Here is a 21,550-nt window from a genome sequence, read left to right as displayed (position 1 = left end):
TTCCTAGGATACTAGAAAATAACCTTGGTTTTCAAGCAATTCAATAAACATGAAAATAAGGTGGAAGAAAGAAAGTGGTGGTAAGATGGCACAGAATGGGTTTGGATCTGAATATATTCAGATTCTTTTATGTTTCTGCTACAAAATTTACTCATTTAATACCACTTCACAGTTTCATTAAAATATGCTCTTTCCCTTCTCCCCCTAAATCATCACATTCAATCCAATTTAAGTTCTACAAACTCTTTCATCCACTGAATCTGGGAACAGTTATTTTGTTACACATTTTACCACTACAAGAACTCCACCTACTTCTAGAGCCTTTTCACAGACATTGCAATGTATCTCAAATGTCTGACAGCTTTTCTCACACACAACAGACCATACTCAAAAATGTAAAGACAAAAATTCAATGCGAAAACAAGTTACCTTGTTGATGCTGTAACACTCTTGGAATCTGAGATACTCTCGGTCATATCTAGATGCACCACAGCTGGCCTTTCAACAGGTTTCTCTGTGCCATCTTCTGGAAGCTCTTCAGACTGCTCAAGCTTTACATCTTCCTCCTCTTCCAAGAGATCATTTATCTGTATAAAGATTTATTTACAATTAATGGCTAAAAGTTCTTTAAAGAGCTCCATGGAATTACAAGAGCATATGAATTATAAAAATATGCATATTTGTAAGAGGAGAAGGTATTTCAATTTTAGAAGAACTGGGCACACAATACTTGCTTTTAAGTAAAATCATTCACTAGACACCATAAAAAAGCTACATAACCCATTTAAAGTTTTGAACAAAACCATGAAAAAAGCAGCATCTCTGAGGCTGTAAGCGTACACAAGGAGAATCAAGAAAGACAACAAAATCCTGGCCACACTGAAGTCACGTGGAACAACCTGTCTTTCTCCACCTATAAAACATGGAGGGGTAATTCTCATCTGTTCCATAGATACTGCAAGGTTTATTCATACCTGAGAAGCATTTTCAAACCCTTCTATGGAAGGCGATAGAGAACGCTAAGACTCTAGATTTTCCATGTACTGAACAAATCCTTATAATGGCAACTGTAGCACCTGTTTCTGTCAAGCCCATTTTGTCTGATGATATTTTTTTCCCCCTAAGGTAGGAGATGTTTTTACCAAAACAGTAAAGTATAGGCAATTAATATAGCCAACTGACAATCAGAGCCACCTTCTTTTTCTAAAAGCAAATAAGCCTAAAACTTCCAAAAATGTGGACAAGTAAACACATCAAAGTGATTCTATTTGATTCACCACAACTCTCTGATTGATGTGGCAATCTCCCAAACCTGTAAAGCCAAAAAGCATCAGCAACAGCCTCAAGAACAGATGCTTTATAATATCCCCCACATGAGTAGAAAAGAAAACCACTGAAATAAGAGAAACTGAAACTTAAGGAGTTTAAGATTCCGCAGCAGGCAGAGAGGAGGTACATTCTCCCCCCCCCCCCCTTTTTTTAAGGGGTGGTGGGGGGTACAATGTTGTGTTATATGGCACTACACTCAGGGCAAGAAATTTATTTACCCCTGATTTTCTTCTGTAATTTCGCGAGGGCACGAGAAGGCAGCAGGGGCAAGCCCACGCCTGCCCGGGGGCAGCAGCCCTCCTGCCCCCAGCCCCGGAGGGAGCCGGCCCAACCAGCAGAGCGCTGTCGGCATCTGCTGGAGAGGGCCCGGAACTAACGGGACACCCTGCTAGGCCCGGAACTTGCTTGTGCTACACAGGCTGTTTGCTAAGACATAACGAGCCAGAAAAAACTCTGTAATTTTAACGAAGTATGACGGCCTAGACCCACTAGTCATCCTAACCCAAAGTAGTAGCTTTCAGCCTTGGATTGCAAAACTGACAGCCTAGACAGAGAAAAAGGAGCGCACGAGACTTTAATAGTTCCCTGTATGTAGCAGGACTGTGCTAGTCCTCAGTGCTAGATGCATTCTTGCTAAGAGCTGACATGTGCAAAGCTGCAATTTTTCGCTAGAGCGGCTAGCGGAGTAGCAGCTGCTCGATCCAGAACTTGCTGCCCACGCTTGGCAGTCCAGATCAACGGGTGAGGTGCCTCCACTGCAGCAAAGAGGAAGCAGTCAGCTGTCCTAGTCCTTGCCTCATCTGTCTCACTAGCAGGGGTTTGTGGGATAGTTAGGCTTTAAAAATTCAATATTTTATGTTATTTTACTTAGCAACTGCTGGTGATTTTCCCTTTTTCCTCTTTAAAGAAACTATATTATTCGTCAAGCCACTGAGCACCAGAAAACTCAGTTTAAAATTTTGCACGTTTCTGGGCAAGGGTTTGAGCCATGATTTTATCAGTAATTTCAGAACCCACCTCTTCAACTATATACAAGTATTTCTTCCATGCGTCATCACTTTTACACCATGACTGGCAAAGGAGTTAAAAATATTTGCCATACCAAACAACATTGTATCACAATACCACCCCAGTGGCTTAACTTCCCTAACAATTCTCCATCTCTATTATCTGCAGCATCATATTAACTTTATGAAGTTAAATTTACTGAGAGGAAAGGCGGAATTCACAGTAATGGATACCAAGAGTCACAGAGACAGATGAACCCGGCAATCCTGACAGCTGAATACTATGATCCAGAATATTTCTATTCTTCTCAATTTTCTCTCTGATTTTTCAGGACTTTTCCCATTAATATCTAAATGACATTTTTAAGTTTTAGATTCAAAAACTTCATTCAAAAATTTTGATAGAGGGACACACCAATGACAACACAATCAAGTGGAATGCAAGACCCTGCGTATTTCAGTAAGATACACCTAGACATATTATAGACCAAGACTAACAAAGTGTGGTTTTGCTTTCATTTACAAATCAGTTCTCCATTCCTAAAAGGTAATTACAAAGCTATACTACTTACATAGCACCACACTGTCTATGTTGGCCAGGATATTATTGTTGTTTTAGCGCACATGTATTTTGCTATAGAAGGTAGCTATCCCGCTCTTACTACAAAGTAACAATTTCACAAACAGAGGTATGTAAAATATATATATATATATATATACACACACACACACACACACGTTTACAGAAATAACTAGACTTTGTCAGTTTACAAGAGACTACTGAAAGGCAGATTAAAGAAAATTATATTTCAACATATCTTTCATAAATATAAATGGTTATAATGGACACCTAAGTAATAAAATACTGCAATAAAATATTGCCACTTAAAATAGTCTTACCTGCTCAGTTATTGAGCTTAAATCATTAGTAGATGAAAAATCTTCCTCTTCATTTTCAAAGAATTCATAGTAGTTCTCCAGAAGTCCCGCCATTATTCTGCTAACTATTTCTTGTTCTTTCAGATCCTCCACATCTGTGTAAATGCTAAAGATTCCAATACTATCTTAGTTTGAAAATCTAAACCCAACTAAATCCCCAAAGAACTCCTGTGAATGGCTTCTAAGCACTACACTTCTCATCATTTTCCCTGTTCCACTGTGAATACACAGAACTTCAGGCATAACTTCAAACTACCGCATTATAAAATTTTATACTAATTTGTATTTAAGTTTGATAAAGCAACAAATTTTTATTCAATTAACTTTTCATGAGGAATATTTAAAAGTAGTTTGTTGTAGAAAGGAATTCCCAGTATACATTCACACCTTAACAGTTTTTTTCCAAAACTATTTTTTCCTTCAAATAGTAATCTCACACACCATCTTTAAAAAAAGCTGAGCCTCAGTATAACTACAGTAATGCAACAACCAAATCAGTGATTCCAACGCCACAGCTCATGGGTAAGCTGTTGTTTACATCACAAGCACAATCTGTAAGTGAAAATCAGTGGGGCGACAGAAAAAAAGATACTGCCCAAAGTATACTGTATACTTGCTGCTGTTGCTAATGAACCAGGAAAGACTCTGGACAGATTTATACTCTCAAATGCACATAGAAGTACTGCATGAACTTTTATAACCAACTTACTGAAAGACATCTGGGCCAAAGACTGCAGCCAAAGAACTTGCCGACCAAATTTCTTCATGATGCGATGCTACATTGGCTAAAAATTTACACAGAAACTTCAGCAAACTGTAATTAACAGGTGGAAGCTGCTGCAAGAGGAACCTCAACTTTCTTCCAAATTCATCTTCATTATTATAATCTGTAAAATGTAATAAAAATATTTGAATCACACTATTAAAATATTTGATTTTTTTCACATTTGATTCTGAGCAGCCTTTTGACTCAGACAAAAAATACTCACTTCTGAAGTACAAATACTTTGGTCAGACCAGAACCTAAAACATCAGGATTTGAACTGCATTTGCTTGGTCTGAGCTTTTAATAGTAGATTTCTCCATGGAAGAAGGAAGAAAAACTTAAGTGTCCATCCCACATATGTAAAAGGTATTTACAGTGGTAGTACTTCATAAACAAGCTCTCTACTTGTCCCAGCATCTGGCCCTCTCATTTCAGTCTCGGAATTAGTCTCTTCCTCTCTCAACTTTCCAAGAGACGCTGATAATTCCTATTTCCTACTCAGGCACTCTTCCCCAATGATGTCAGGGCTCTGGCATGGTGGAAGGAAGTGGGGGAACATACCAGAAAACAGTCTTGATTTCAAAGTAGGGTACCATCAGATACTTTCTCTAACTATAAATATAATTTCTGCTATGAAGCAGAAATTGATAACCTAAACCAATGACTTGCACTGCATTTTCCTTTGCAAGTTCAGTTAACAGTTTCCAGGATTTTTTCCCCAATTAATGCTCAGTTTTCTGACTGCACAGGGCTAGTTCCTCCATATTTTTTAGTTTTACCATTTTTATATAACAAAAGCTTCACAGAAGAGCTCTAGAAACAGCTAGCTATTTAAAAAGCTAATTAAATTTTCTGTTTCAGAGGAATCACTTTGTCACTTTTCCCTCTACCAGCATCCGCTTCTCAACAGATGACAAATTCTACTTTCTTTCATAGTGCTTAACTGGTGAATACAATCTCAATGTACTCAACCTAGCACATACTTATTTCTTGATGGTTCAATTTCAGACCTGAAAAAGGGTCACCAGAAAACCTTCTCATTCTCACCCCACATCCAGGTATCATTCATCAAAATATCTGTTGTATTATCACACTTATAGGCAATGAGGTTCAGAGAGTTTACAACTGTTTACTACCTAACAAGGAAATTACATATAAAGAAAAGAAGTGTCAGGAAAGCAAAACAGGAGAAAAATTAATACCAATAGACCTCCCTTTCCTCCCAAAACTTTTTAAATCTCTTCTTAGCTTAAATCAGAAAAAAAAAAGTTTGAAGCTGATAAGTGGTCACTCTGCCCCTCTAGATGAGACAGCTGAGGGGCACACTGGTCCTCAGCAGCCTACAGAAGAAGAAACAAGTAAATTCCCTGCTGTATATGTGTGATAATACCAAACGGTAACTGTGCAGGACTCCATTTGCTCAGATACAGTCAACATCTCCAGTGTTTGAATTCACAGGCAACAAAGCACAAAAAAATAGTTCTCCCAACACAGTAACAGAATGAGCTGAATAGGTTATTGCTGGTTTTACTCTAGATATATGTAAGGAAACGGAACAGCAAAAAGAGAAACTAAAAAAACTCTTTCAAATTCATCCTTCAAAAAGAAAAGGAGCAAGACAGAGAAAGGTGACACACACACACGGATATTTAGTCTTTGCTAGTCTGTTTTAAAATTTAGGTTCTAAACAACAGTCAGAGACCTAAAGCGAGAAAATATTTATCTGAAAATGAAGTCATCTGAATGTGGTCCAGGGATACACACTTCTGCGACACATGGCCTAGAACATCAGGGTCAAATTGATACTTCAATTAGTAAAATCACTTGCCTTCGAGGAACCACCATTAGGGCTGCACAGAACGAGCCTTGAAGGGTACATAGGCCACACCTTGTCATATAACTAAGTTGTTTCAAGAACTAAGCCTAACGTAATGATACAAGAAGGCATGCTAAAAGGGGAAAATACCATAAATTATATATGGATCCAAAATTACTATCATCTTCTGCATTTTTATAAGCAATTCCTCTACCTAAGTTGCAGCTGATCTTGCAATTCTGGAAACTAATAAACCCAGATATGACTATCAGACAGTCAAAATGTCAAAAGCCAAAACCAGAGTAGAGGAAACCAAACCTCTAATTATAGTATCAAGAAACAATATTTAAGGGTTTACCTGTACCAAGGGAACAAAACATAGCTTAAGTCTTTCTAAAATCACTTTAATTTTACACTACCAAAAAAAAAAAAAAAGGAAAAAAAAAAGCGAGAGAGAGAAGAAAAAAGAAAAAAAAACCAGCAAGCTGTGAAGACAGTAAGCTGCAAGGTTAAGTGAAATATACCATTTCTCTGCCTATTCAACCAGTGGAAAATAAACTGGGAATTATGCAGTGAAGAACAGCTCTCCCTCTGAAACAACCTACATGCAAATCCTTCCACAATCATCTATTCAAAGATGGGGGGGAAAAAAAAAAAAAAAGAATTTCACACTATAGTTTACAAGTCTCTAGAAGGAAATTACACTGTCATTACAGCAAATGAGCATGCCACATTTCCAGTCCTGATAAGGTATCATTGCAAACCAAAGTGCAAAGCAGCATTATCTGACAAAATGCAACCAGCACATTCCACATTACTGCCTTAACAATTTCATTATCATCTCTTGTTATATATCACCCTTTTCAGAAGGATAAAACTGGTTTACTAGCTGCTTAGATCCAGTGAACCATGAACTTGGCAACACAAATCAAATAGCAGACATATCACTCATAAAATTCTGTCTACTGACATCCACTTCAGTTTCTCATTACTGTACTACAGGATAAATAAGTACACAGAACTTCAGCCTCAAGATACTTAATAAGTTTTTCTGGTCAACAGCTGCCAGAAATTGTTTCCAGAGCAAGACTACTTATAAGAAACACATCAGTGTTCAGTCTCCAATCGTTGGGTATCCAGATAACCACTCCGTGTTCAAAGTTTCAGTGGCTATATGAGTTACAAAGGGAAGAAACTGAAGCAACTTCTCACTCTTGAAGACAACCCTCCAGTTTGGCACTTACTAAGTGTAGTGTAACAGCACATGAAAAATCCCACTCTGAACAAACAGGACTATCATGAGGGCTGTCAATTTAGCAGGAATAAATTCAACAACAGAAAACTAAATTAAAAATAGACAAAAACATGTCTCTTACAAAGCAAAACAAGCCAAGCACTTCAAAAGACAGACTAAGCAACCCCGGAAAATAAGTAGCACTCCTGTAGAGAGAGAACTACCAAAACCCTCAGTTATGTTACAAGGTGTGGAACACTAACATCTATATACCCTTTGAGGAATGCACAATGCATTGCTAATGGTAGTGCTGCAAGACAAAAGTTTTTACTAGTCAAGTTATGAATCAACTCCAACACTACATAACACAGCACAGGCCAAAGACCCAGGAGAGTGGATACATATAGACAAGTTGGGAATTAGAAAACACTGTGCCAGCATATGGGTGGATACTTCAAAGGGTAAGATTTTGCAGTAACTGAAAAACATACTTAGCAGCAATATGCTGGCAACAGGTTTTTTTCACCTACAAGTGAATTTTAAAACAAAGAAAACACACTGGAAGGGCAAATGTGATATGAATATAGGGTTTTTTTGAGATCTCTTCTCCTTTGCTACAAAAGCTCAAAGTGCCATTGAATCAAGAGCATAGGCAGAGCAAATGCAATTCAGATGAAAGAAGGGAAAAAACAAAGGGTTCACTAGCACTTTTAAACCATCAGTGTTGGGATATCATCAAACACAACTTTGAATCCAGTGGCTGGTGAGATATTGTGAAACACAACTTTGAATCCAATGGCTTTGACCAGTGTTGCAGTATTCATGCACAGGAATGTGGAGTACTCAGAATAAGCATGATGATACGTGGTAGTTTCACTGTCTTCCCGCATGACGGATAAATTGCATCTTCAGAGCCACACTGAGTTTCTGAAAACACCTATTTGGTTCTTGTGCTAAGAGGAGGTATATTTGACTTAAAATGAATGCATCTTGATACACATATTGTTACACAAAACACCAAAATCTAGTGTCACTAAGCATCTCAATTTAATACTGGTTTTTACTCTTAAAAAAATACACTACTAAAACATAATTACTACCTTGCGAAAGTTGCATCAAATGTATGTGCAAGCTGCCTGGAATAACTGGCTCTGGAAGTTCTTGAAGAAAAAATCTAAGAAGGCTGATAGCTGAGGGTACATCTGCTTCCTTAACCAGGTCCACATCTTCTCCATTATCATACCGCTGCCGAAGCCACTCCACTGTTTCAGCGTTCCCATTGACTTGAAAAAGTCCTTCTTGTTCCAGACCTCCTAAGTTAGAGGAAAGTTGCAAAAATAAACTTTTTTGATGTACTACATACACATAATAGATCCAAAACACTACTGATAATCCCAGTTGCACAATTCACACATTTAATGAAAGGCTTTCATGACAACAGTTTTGTAAGATGTTCTTCTCCCCAATAAACGCATTCTTATGCCCAGCTAACAATACAATAATAAGGTAAATATCAGCAATGTACCATCAGCAATGTACCAAAAATGTACCATTCCCTCTGAAGTGCCCTACCAGGCTAACTACATCACTCTTATCTAGAGAAAAGTGGTAAATCAAACAGAAGGAATAAAAAAAGGAAATATATATATATATATCTCACATAAAAATCATGGGCAATTAAATACAAGAAACTTTACAAAATAAATACTCTTTTAAGAAGTTTATTTTGTAGTAATAAAAACAGCTAAATATATTATCTAAAATACAGCAAGATAATACATACCATGTTCCTCAATATAGTCCACGACATGGCGGACTATGAATGGAACCTCATTGTCTGGTTGCCCTTCTTGCTGCAGCTCATCAAGTGGAATTCCAAATATTTTGTTAGCAAGAACAGAGTTGCAGTTACTCAAGGAAGGGGAGGAGCTCTTCCTCATATCTTTTTGCAGCCAAAAATCAAAGCTGTCTTTTCTGTCAAATAAGAAAAATTAAAACTAAAATCATACTTCAGTGTACACCATTGAATGTACTCCTCTGTAACATAACATGTTTTATTACCTAATGCAAATACTGTCCAGTCTCTTAATCAGGGCACTGATTTAACAAAAAGTTCTGTTATGATTTCAAATACAGCATTACTAGATAAATGACTCTACTGCTGAGGTGTTCTGTTCAATCCTTAATAGGAGACGGGGAAGAAAACACATACCAACAGAGGAAGCTCAGTAAAATTCTAGTTACTGCATAGTTATTTAGGCAAGCTCCAGGGAACTCAGGGGAAGTGAGACTCTTCCATACATTTTCGGACAGTGTTTCTCAGTTACACAATTAGTTAGACAATAATGTTTCCACATCAGCTCCAACTGAAGTTCAGAAAAGACTCTCACTTCAGGGCCACTTTAAGTAAACTTCCAATATCTGCCTCAGTTTCAAAATTCTACTAAACATAACCCTCCCCGTCCAAAATGCTTTCTAGGATGCCGAGTGATAACGTTCCTCCTATCACGCAGGAGCTTGGGCATTACTTGCAAGTCTTTGCTCAATACAGGTTCTAGATAACAAAGGTATTACATGGTATTACAGTTTAAGTCACTCAGTTAGCAAACTCTATTACTTAATCAAAACCAAGAAATCTTTTCTAGCATCAGAGAGGAAACTGCCTTGTTCAAAATGAAAACAAAAGAAAACAATATTTGCTTAAATGCAAGCTATCACTTTCATATAGGTTGGACACGAAGTATATACTATTAGTCAAAACACTGCAGCTGAAAAACTTAACTTTCTCCTAACTATTGATAAACTGCAATAGACCAGGCAGACCAAAATCCACACTTTCCTTTTATTTTTAAATGCCCAAGTAAAGCCGTTTAAGAAACCTACCTCAGAGTACTTAAACAGCCGAGTTTGAAAAACGTTTTCTGCGCCAGCTGCCCTCACTGACCAAGCATTCTTTTGTCATTTATGGTTGTTTAAGATTATGGCAAAAGATCAGCCTGTAGTTCCTCATTGAAGAATAGCAGAACTCGATCAGTACTTCAGCAGTTAATCTAAAAATAAGGAAAACACTGTTAGACCATACCATTTTCAACAGTTTTAAACTCAGCCATAAGTCTAAATATTTCACTTGAGGTATCCACCTTATCAAATCATCACTTTCTTGTTCTAAACGTAAAAGCATAGTGACCACACTAGCACAGTTCATGTGGGAGCTCACAAAAAAGCAAATCTGCTTTTTCACTTAGCAGTTAACCAACCTCAAAGCAAAAGATAACATGGGACATCTTAGCCTTAAGAATCATGAAATTAAAAAAAAATAAAAAGCAAAAAAAAAAAAAACCCCCACCAGACTCATTCATTCATTCTTCAAAATAAATCACTAAGGGGTAGGTAGATAGGTTAGATAGGAATGTTTTAAAGTACCTACTGTACTAAAGCATTTAACAGAAAAAAAAATATTTGAAGGCTCTCAAACACTGTTTTAGTACATTATCTTTAACTATAAGCTTGGCATAAATGAAAATGAAGTTCAAACTAAAGAACAACAGTTAACCCATTTTCAGTGGTACAGCTGATCTCTGCTAAAAAGTTGATTATGCATCCCAGTTAACCAGTTCAAAGTCCAAGCGATTGTGAGCTCTGAATACAGAAAGCAATTTCGCTCAAATCAGACTCCCTACAGACCTCCTAATTTTTTGCCATATTATATACATACACACACACACGCATATAGCCAAAACTAGACAGTAAAATGGGTTTCCCTGGCTTCAAAGGTATGTACTGAAACCTCACAGTTTCATAATGGGAGATTGATATGTGAATTCATAATATTGTCCTTAAAAAGCATCTTCCATTTCTTTGTTCCCCCACACTGGCTCTGGCTTCTTTATCACATTAGAACCAAGTAACTTCATCCTCGCTTTCTAAGCCCTGGCAATCTACTACTCTCATTCAGTATCAGAATGCCAACTCCATTCATTAGCTTATTATACCAAGAATTCAGCATACTTCAATTATTTTGATATGTAATGTTTTCTGTGTTCCCAGTCCTCCCCACACTGCACCCATATTTTGGAGTAGTCAGCTGTAAGTTTTGTATAAGACCACTTCCATCTTCCTCCTCAAAACTGTTTTTGTAGTGAGGCCTACAGGAAAAAAATTGACATCTTTCAGGCTTTCAAGTGTTGAAATCTTTGTCTATCAATATAAACAACGATGACGTATTCCTTCCTTATCCCTAATCATCTATTGCCTCATATCACACATTGCAAATGTTATGCTCCTAGCACAACTGGGTCCTAATCTGAGACCAGGACTCTAGGCAACATGACGACAGAAGACAAAAAATTACAATCCAGTCAACAGGCTTTGCCATTTTCTCCTTTTTCATAGATGTGTTTTGGAATAACTCACATAAATGCACAGTGTAAAGGCTGCATAAATTTACAAGTCATTTTCAAATCTATCACTGTGTAGTTCTTGGTTACTAAAAAGATGCTGTCAGATTTCAACAGTGAAGCAGTTGCACTGCTTAACTTTCCTGTAATTTATGAAGATCCTGCCCACCCATTTTTCTTATTATTTTTGTTTATTAAGTGAGAGTCAGTGTAATCCCTCCATGCACGATATATTTCAATCAATTCCAATATATCATGCAATTTTCAAAACGTGAAGTTACAAATACAGAGTGGCAAACAGAGGATCTTCTCAACTTCTACTGAAGTCAATTTATCCAAAACAATGCACTAGAAAGACTCACGTTAGCCAGCTATGGGGTTAATAGCAGCTGTGAATAATCTTTGATGGATCTGCCACAATGCTTCAGGCTGTGTTACTAAAACAAACAAACAAACCTTCAAAACAAACATCACCTAATAAATGAACAAATTAGAAGCAACCACTTCTTTTTACCACCCTACCAAATGAAGAATGGAAAGTTGCAGCTCTCTTTTCACAGGTAACTGTGTTCAGTTAGCTGACACAAAAGCATAACCGTTTTTACCAGGTGCTGAAGACAAACAGGCTGTTGGAATATTAAATTCATTCAGGAGACATGACAAAAGGAGGAATTCTACTTTAGCTAGCTTGGTAACGTAACGAGGTTGACACAGCTTGTTTGTCTCACTTTCCAGAATAAGATCAGGTTTATAACCCAAGCTTACATTTTAAGCAGTTTTATATAGTTTATCACCTAGAAGAATTACTGAAAGTCAAACTTTCACCCTCTCACCTGCACACATCTTTATATACACTCAAATATAATCACTATATATACTGATTTCAAAGCTTTTAAATCTTTTGCCTTTGAGTACTTTGGTGGAACCTTTAACAGGCTGTGATGTAATTTATTTGGTATTTACTAACTCTTGAAAAAGCTAGAAATTTAACAAAAGTTGTTATTCTGACTTCCATCAAGTTTTATTTCCTGTTATTTCCAGCATTCTAAAACTGAAGGACAGGCTTAGAAATTTTTAATAATTAAATGGTATATCTCCACTTTTGATACTGATCAACGGCTTTCCCCTTTGCCTTCCCTTGACTCAGGAAGTACACCGCTCTAACACGCACAAGTCTGAAAACCAGGACAAGCTATCTAACTTCCAGAATTATTTCTGCAGAGCCTGTACCGAGCTTTTACAAACATCAAGCAATACTGCAATGTTTTTTTAATATGAACAAACATCTTAGAAAACAGCAGCTGACCCATTCAATCAACTATTCCTACTTTCGTCCGTTATCCAGACCCTTTGAACACGTGCTTTTTTCCTCAATTTCACAGCCTTCATGCTTCAGTAGTGCTATCCAGTGAAACACAATTTCTAAAAGATAAATACCAAAACCTGACAGTTTATTATCAATAATACCAAAACCTGACTGCTTTATTAAAAATACTTTTGTTCTGCCTTCCTCCATCTCCCCCCTTTTTACTGCAAATGTTTAACAAAGATCATTTGAACTACAACAACATTCTAGAAATCTTAACTATAGAAAATTAAAGATATGCCTTATTGTGACTGCATTCTATTGCATATTACAAGAGGATTAAACAAACAAAAAAACCCTATGTCCTGTGCAATACCTTGAGCTCAAACATCTTAGCTACGAGGATGAAATTCTATTCTGTATTTTGCACTTCATTGCACTCCTCTGGAAAAGAAAACGTCTCCCCACCCCACCCCCCTATAACACAAGAACTTCAGAGTCTGCTGGGAAAACCGCGCCACAAATCTCATTCTGCCATCATAATAGCATTCATTTATCTTGCCAGCTAAAAAAGTAGTCACACCCACATATGCAATGCCACTAAAGAAAAAACAGAACGCATGGATAACTATCAATATTTGAAGGATAGGTACGAAAGTTTAGCCCTAAATTTGGTTCAGCTTTTACATTACTGGCCAACGCATGGGTGTCACTTAAAGCCCTCAGGGCTCCACCGCCTTTCCTGAAAATAAAGGAATGAAGAGACAGCAAGTAAAAATAATTTAAAGAACAACTAAAAAAAAAAGGGCTCCAAAAGGAAACCATGCTATAGGAATGAAAACACTAATTCTGCACTTAGAAGTTCTGTACCAGGTCTCATCTATTTAAGGAACTCTTATTTACTTACTTTCTTTACCTGGCAAGTACTCCACGTTGTCTGTGAAGCCAGTAATGAAGCCAACAATGCCTGCAGTTCTGTCTTATTTTTAATATACTGTCTTATAGCTCATATTATTTTGTGGGATTAGCAGATATCACCTGTGATTTTTATGCAACATATGAAAAGTAAATCTACACCTAAGATTTTAGAAAGAAAAGAAAAACTGTTGTAGGACAACAAAATCACCTGGCACCACTTCTCAGGAAAAATACCTCAAATTTAGACTTTGGCTTTATGGGAATAACTTTTTCATTCAGTCCACAATGTTGTCATTCTGTACCTGTCCACCCTCTGCATAGAGAGATGTAACGGAACACGTCCTCCTATACAAGTATTAGGCCAACACTCACGTACAACTAAACCTTCCCAGAAACATTTAACTGCCTCGAAAATTAGTGTTTAATTCTTTACTCTATATTTGATAAATAAAAAGAATATATTGTGTGACCTACTTATAATCAGATAATTTCTGTGCTGTCCCTGGTGATGCATACAATAAAGCTAATGTACTTTTAAATCCAAAGAAAGCACTGATTTTTTTTTAATCTAAGTTTTAAATGTTTATAGTTACAGCAGATTTTAAGAATTTCAAAATTACAACCTAAAACTTATGTCGTAGATTCCAACTTCGAATCATGGAAGCTTTCCTCATGTATTGACATCATCCAGAGCAGCAGTCGCTGCCAGCTGTGAGCACGAGCGAGAAGCATTTGCCTGCCTGGGAAACATTTGTGTACCAGTTGGCTGTAGAGCACAGCCCCATTTGGTAACTTCTGTACCACGTACTATCTCATTTAAGTCAAAAAGGCAATGAGCACTCTTCTGCTTGGTATCAAGTTTTATCAAGGTAAAAGGAGACTCTTCCCCCACCCTGTAACAGAGGTCATGACCATAACTCCTGTTGACTTCTATGCCATATACAAATGTATACTCACATGACTGTTAGCATTTGCAATGGATGAAATGCTTTCAGACAGAAGAGCTTTTACCCATGTAATTTTCAGCTTTTGTTCAGCTAACAAATACAAAAAAGAACATTGTGCTCATTTGAATTAATCCACTCAAAACTGAAAGTATGGCCAGGTTGGGGCAGGGGAAAGAGCTTGGAAAAGGAGCTTTAAGCAAACGGAACAGCAAAAACCCAGGACACAAAAGTACAAGTGATACTTCTCACAACAGTGTAACTGTTATCAAAAGTAAAGATATACAGAATATCCTCCACCAGAATAGAAAGGATATTTAGTTTTAAAGATATAAAGTATCCATTAATATATTTAAGTGGTCATAGCAAAAATAATATATTTACATAAGTTTAAAAAAAAAAAAAAGCAAAAGCAAGACTAGCTTAGGTTATCTAAAAGCAGTATTTCCTCTTTCTGACTGTCAGTGAAATGAGCGATTGAAAGCCATTTTAGTCAAAAGGCTGGACTGGCAAATCAGACAATTGGGCTTAGTTATTATTTTAAATTTAAAAAGCTAGGCTTCTTAAGAGTACATTCTCCATCCCCTTAAAGGCATAATATTTTAAAACACATAACTACAGAATTCAGCTTGCAATGTTCAAGGAAACCATTTTAGAATAAATGTCTTTTCAAGCACATGTGATTTTCCCTTCTTCCCTCATTTCTTAGTATGGTTATTGCATCTTCACTGACAGCTTTGCTTTCTAGTTAAATAGGAACTGAAAGGAAACAAGACAGGTGCAGTTTTGCACACAATCCAAAAAGCATTCAACAAAAGTATTCAACCCCAGCTCTTTTATAAATAAGCTCGCTACTTGCACGCATACACCTTCACATGTGTACTCACACACACCAGACCTCAACTGAATTAGCTGAAATACTGTATTATCTGCCACTAGAACTTCTACTTTGAACCTAGATAGCCTCAGAAAATACTCAACCTGGTAATACTGACAAAACAAATGTAAGCACGAAAAACACAGCATTAGATTTAGCAGATCTGGAACGCAGTTCTTCCCCACCCCTGGAAATACAGCAGCAACCCTTGCGACTTACAAATTAGAACTATTCAAATTAAGCATTTGTGTCATCACCATGGAAGAAAGGCAACCAAACAATTCCTGAAAGCTCTCCTGAGAAGCACACTAGCAAAATGGATGGACTTTTGGTTTTTATACTTAAAATCACCAAGCTAGAAAACAACAGCATTTATTAGAACTTTTTCCCCCAATTAAAATTCAAGCTACAGTTTCAGCACACTGAACCTGATCACATTTTCTCTGAAAAGAGCCCATCATTAAATACAGATCTTCACCAGAAGTGTATCTAATGTCTGCCACACAGACATTAGTTAGACTAAACGCAAGATTTAGGAAAAAATTATGAAACTTAAAATTCAATGAAATAAATGAACCATTTATCAACTGCACTGTAGCAATTTTAGTAAAGCCTGAAACACAGTAACTGATTTAAACATCACTCCCAAAAATCTACGATTTCTAAAACAGCAAGCTGAGAGATCACTGAAATCTGTTAGCTGATTTTCAAGCCTTTCGATACACAAAAACAACATTTTATATTCACTTACTAGATAAAATCCAAAGGCTTTAGCAGCATTATTGGAATTCAAGATTCTTCTGTAATGATATTTTAGCAAGATGAATTAATAAAAACCATCAGAGATACCAGAAAAAAGTAGATGTTTGCTTGCTGCTTCACACCCACCACTGAATGCTGCCAGATTTGCTCTCTCAGCTGCTGCTGCCAGTGCACATGTGCAGAATTATAAAGAAACTTCCTGCTAGCACAATCCCATCACATTCTTAACGGCAGTAGTTAATAAATAAAAAGGCTTCTGTATCTTGTGTAACAGCTAATTATATTCATCCTACTTGCCTCCCCCCAAAGTAAAGCCGTATTCAACCAACCACATGTATACCTGCCAATACATCAGATAACGCATAACTTTAGTGCAACAGCACTATAAAAGTACAGTAAGGTAACTCACAAGAAGAAATTACCAGTAAAACTATGCAACTTCAGAGGTTCATATTATAAAACCAAAGCAGCTTAACAATTGTCACTGCTGTTAAGAGGGACTTGAGAACAGAAGTTAAGCTGCCTCAGAGACACCAAAAAAGCAAACTATAAATATATAATGCACTTAATTTATTATACATGAGTTATCCTATTACATACATTTATCATCAGCATGTTACTCCCCCTCCCTGACAGGTGAGCAGAAATACACATAGTAACTCAATGCACTACAAAATGTGGTACATAACCATTCGCTATAGAAAGACGGCCTCTGTCACAATGCTGATCACATGACATCAAAATAAAGGACAATCTTAGCATCTTCACTGGAGGACTAAGACATTTTAATGAAGAGTTCAAATCTGTGGCAATGACTATTGAATTTGAGAAAAAGAAAAAAGAAAGAAAGAAAGAAGCGACTGCTAAAGAAATCTCCTGGAAAGATTCGAACAATGACAGGAAAACAAGACATTTAGTGAAATGTGAAGTCCAACAATGAAGAAAAAATGCTTTCTAATGTGCCCACCCAAAAACAGAGAGCGTAAAGGAAGAAGGAACCACATCCGTAAGAGCCCAACTTTCATCTCTTTTATTTTGTCCAAGAATTGTCATTTTACACAACTGAGAACAAATTTTTAATCCTTAATACACTGCAGGGAACACTGAACAGAAGAAATGTATTAACAGAGCAACCAGCAAGACCGAAACCTGGACAATCAATATAGGGCTCCCTCCAGATACTCTGTTCTGATGGAGCAGCCACCCAAAATTCTTTACAGATGTCCAGACAAGTGACAAAAATAAGCCATTCAAATCTCTCAGTATATATATAAAAAAAACATAATCCATATATCCTTCCTCTTTGTGTGTGTGAATTGAACCACAGTCTTTGTTACAAGTTGTTTGAACACAAACATAATGCAGTATCTTCATTTTAACCTCCAATTTGTCATACTTTTCTTTTTTTAAGACAAACACACTGGATATATGATTTCATACATTCAGAGGTGAGGGACTGTAAGAGTATAATGAATCACTATCACAGCAGAACTATTCATTTCAGTATAGTCAGAATAAAGTCCTAGATCCAACTGCAAAATATTATACATTTCTAGCATTGAATGAGTTGACCTGTATGTTGCAAATACAGAATTTCAGCACAGTAATCACCTTCTAAACTACGTTTTCTAAGACTTCAAAGTAAATCAGCTCTACAAAGAAAATGCACATGGTAGAAGATCTGGTAATAAGCACATTATCATTTAGATTGTAAGAGTATACAGATTTCACCTGAACTGACTGAACTTTCCCAAGTCCCATCAGCTGGCTAGGAACCAAAGACAAAACTACAGAAACAAAATTGAATTTACTAAGACCTTGAGACAGCTAGTCATTATTCTGAAATAAAGTAGTTACTTACAGGTAATATTTGTAACTTATTGCAAAATAATACAATAAGTGAGAAACTCAAAAATGAACTTCCTAATTTCAGATAACTTTCCAGGGAGCAAGTCTGGTATATTCTCTGCCTGAATATAACTTTGACATGAAATGTACACAGTGTCTCTGCTGAACAACTGATATATCAGTCACTTTAAAAACAGCATTACAAGTAAAAGTTCTCACTCTTTCAGATTCCACCAAAGAGGATTTAATATTTCCCTCCATTCTGCAAGTCTTTTTCAGATGTGTTGGATAAAATCTGATTTTTTCAGGTCTTAAGTAACAGTCCTCATATTTCAAAGGATTAGCGAATATAAAACTGTGTTTGCAAGGGGAGAAAAATAGTTAAAGGTTCACCATATTTCATCCTTACAGATCCAAATACTGAATTGTCTTGCAAGAAGTCAGCTCACTCTCATCCTAATGGCTACTCATTTTTTTATTTTGTCTGCTAAGCTGGCAGCAAAAATAATTTGGTGTTATGCACAAAATATAGGGACAATTTAAAGGCATTCTCTTACAAACATCACTTCCTCTTCCTTAAAGCTGCAGCGTCTGTTCAAAAAAATTCACTCAGACTTGGCTGAGACCTTGGCTGAGGTTTTACTCACTTTCTAACGAGCCCTAGAAGGCATCATCACTGCTAAGCTATAAACATTTGACCGGAGATCAAAAGACTGAATATCTGAAATGGAGAGGGGGGGAAAAAAAAGGAGGAAAAAAAGCCACACCCACACGGAAGGTAGGGCTATCACGAAACTGACTCATGTACGTTCCAAATGCAAAGGCACCTTCAGCCTCACCTGCTTTTGCAAACATGTTGCTATGTACATCAGAAATAAAAGCTTTACCATCAGCACAGGTCTCATTACGATCCCTACGTGACAGACGTTAAATGAAGTCATTTAATGAGCTGTTAGAAGGGCCTCCGATATCACAAGCAGTGAGTACAGCAGAAGAGTCCATATCAAGTAAGACTGAGCAGACCAAAACTGCAATTTGCCAAACTCAGATGTTTTGGCGTACTGCCTGTGCCAGAACTTGAAAGAATTAGAAATTATCATATGAGGTCCTGTCTTGACAGCTTCTTTTAAAGTAACTATGAAACACTACTTGATTGCTCTTACTGGAAATGTTACTGTACTATTTTAGGAAGGTGCTTTCAAAACATCAATAGAAATATTTGATTTGTTATAATTTTGTGAAGACAAGAAAAGGGCCCCTATTGTGCTAGACAACATACAAAATAGAGGGGAAAAACAGATAAAGACATTCTAAATACCTTCAAATATCATGCAACAAAAAAAGCACATAAAGCACCTTATTAGTAACAAGCAGTAAAAAAAACCATAAAAGGGCTAATGAGACAGCAGAATTTGTTACAATGTAAGCCAACAAACTTGATCTTTTTCATAATGCTGGCAGATTACATTGCACAGAAAACAGACAAGCTGCAACGGCAGATTTCTAACCTAAATACTAATGCAATTCAGTAATTTATTCTAAGTCATGTACAAACTATCCCATTCCCGAGGACACTCAGGAACACAAGCCAAAAAAAGTGTGATTTTGTTACACTCAGTTTCACTTCTTCTACACAGGCAAGGCTAGAAAAGAGTGTACAGGCTGCATTTACTTTTTCATCCTTTACCTCTTCTCCCCCTTGAGTCTGACAGCAACAACAAATTAAAAAAGAAAAAAGGCAACCAGACTGAGGGCATCAAGAACAAGCCTGTTCTGTGGTAGAAGTTGTAGTGTTTGATGTTTGGGGGGGGGGGTTTGCATGTTTGCTTGTTTGTAAACCTGGAAGAAGCAGTCCATCACTGAAGTGCGTCACATTAAAGCAGCTCTTTGGTAGCAAGAAGCATTTACACACAAATGTTTAAATCCCCGAGGAGCTCCCAAGAACAATGGGAGCCCGCACTGGCAGAGCCCTCGGAAGACACATTTGGTCTCAGGCTGGAGCCTTAGGTCTCTAAACTGAAACCCGCGGCGCTAGCAACGCCCTTGCGCGCACGGAGGACCCGGGGACCAGCCGCCTTGAACTTCTGCTACCAACTTGGCGGGCGCGGAGCCGCAAGGCCACCGCTGTCAGCGCGCTACGCCCCGCGGCGGGGGACCCAGGCGGCTCCCCCGCGGCACAGCACGGCTCGGGGGACGGAGCCGAGAGGCCGCCGCCGGCTGTCAGCGCTCGCGGGGAGGTTCCCCCGCGCAGCGGCGCCGGCCGGGAAGCAACCGCGCCGCTTGACAGCTGCCTCCGGCGGGCTCCAGCAACTTCTGCGCCGCGCAACAGCCCAGCCGCCGCGGCCCCGCGCTGCGCCCAGAAGCTTCCTGAAGGCGCCGCGGAGGCCGGGGGGTGCCGGGCCCGCCGCCGAGGGGCCCCGGCCGCGCCCCCGCCCCGCCGCCGCGCATGCGCCCCGCCGGCCCCTCACCGTTGCCGGGTGACTCGCCCTCCCCGCCGTCCTCAGCACCGGCAGCAGGTTCCTCCGCCTCTTCCTACCCCGGGGGGCCGGTGCGGGCCTCTCCGCGCCTCCGCGCTCTCCTCGCAGCCCTCCTGCCGCGGCCGCCGCCTCCCGCGCCGTCTCCCGCGGCCGCCGCGCTGCCGAGCCGGGCGCCGTCCGTCCCCAGAGCCGCTGCGTCGCTCGAGCGCGCCTCCGCGAGCCGGGGGGTCCCCAACGGTAGCGGCGGCAACGGGCGGAAGTGACGCGCTGACTGACAGGTGCAGCGCGCGCCCCCTCCCTGGGGGTCACGTGCTGCGGGGCGGGGGGAGGGGTCGTCGGTGGCGCCGCGGCGGCGCTGAGGGAAGGCGGGAGGCGGCGGCGCCGAGGCGGAGGCGGGCGGCGCCCTGCAGCCCCTCAGGGACGCCTCGGGCCGCTCGCAGCAGCGCCCCACACGCACCCCGGGGCGGGGCCGGTCCCCGGTCCCGCCGGGCGGGAAGGCGGCCGTGGCCGTGGCCAGCGGGCGGCCCCGCGCTGCCCCCCCCCAGCCGGGGCCCGGCGGGCGCCGCCTCAGGCGCTGACAGGCCGCGACGGGGAACAATTCAGGCGCTGACCGAGGGATGAACTTTATTTTTAACCCCGCGGTGATTCTTCCTGCTGGCCGTGCGGATTCAGGGGTGCCCGGGGCGTAATCAAGGGCGTTAATACCAACTGAGATTTCTGTTACATTTTTGTGTTCCTCATAGCCACACGCGAGCTGCAGGAAGCACTGGAGCATTTTCTGGACTAAAGCAGAGCGTGGAGAGCGATCGCTCCCCAGCATTTCCCAAGCATGAGCATGCCAGCAGTAATGAAGTGCCCTTGGACCACGAGCATTGTGAAATACAAAATTTAGCACCCTTAAACTAAGTTAGCATAAGTGAGCGTGGAGAT

General features: G+C 39.3%; 1 protein-coding gene across 5 annotated transcripts in view; it reads right to left on the bottom strand.

Annotated features, from left to right (window-relative positions):
• FAM13B (family with sequence similarity 13 member B) overlaps positions 1-20,913 on the bottom strand; it is a 49,350-nt gene extending 28,437 nt beyond the window's left edge. For 3 of the 5 annotated variants that reach the window (XM_026101945.2, XM_064521092.1, XM_026101948.2), the window contains exons 1-7: positions 20,612-20,913; positions 9,975-10,141; positions 8,875-9,065; positions 8,192-8,404; positions 3,985-4,162; positions 3,237-3,381; positions 430-587 (exon numbers count right to left, since the gene is read on the bottom strand). In XM_026101945.2, the coding sequence (XP_025957730.1) occupies positions 430-587; positions 3,237-3,381; positions 3,985-4,162; positions 8,192-8,404; positions 8,875-9,031 (851 nt within the window). In that variant the 5' untranslated portion in view covers positions 9,032-9,065; positions 9,975-10,141; positions 20,612-20,913. Of the gene's footprint in view, positions 1-429; positions 588-3,236; positions 3,382-3,984; positions 4,163-8,191; positions 8,405-8,874; positions 9,066-9,974; positions 10,142-16,284; positions 16,371-20,611 lie in introns of those variants that run through there. The other 2 variants (XM_026101947.2, XM_026101946.2) reach the window with 2 other exon arrangements.
• Positions 20,914-21,550: the final 637 nt, after the last annotated feature.

The sequence above is a fragment of the Dromaius novaehollandiae genome, chromosome 15 (assembly GCF_036370855.1).
Source record: "Dromaius novaehollandiae isolate bDroNov1 chromosome 15, bDroNov1.hap1, whole genome shotgun sequence".
NCBI lineage: Eukaryota > Metazoa > Chordata > Aves > Casuariiformes > Dromaiidae > Dromaius > Dromaius novaehollandiae.
The sequence above is the reverse complement of the archived record's forward strand: the minus strand, read 5'-3'. Positions and strand labels throughout refer to the sequence as shown.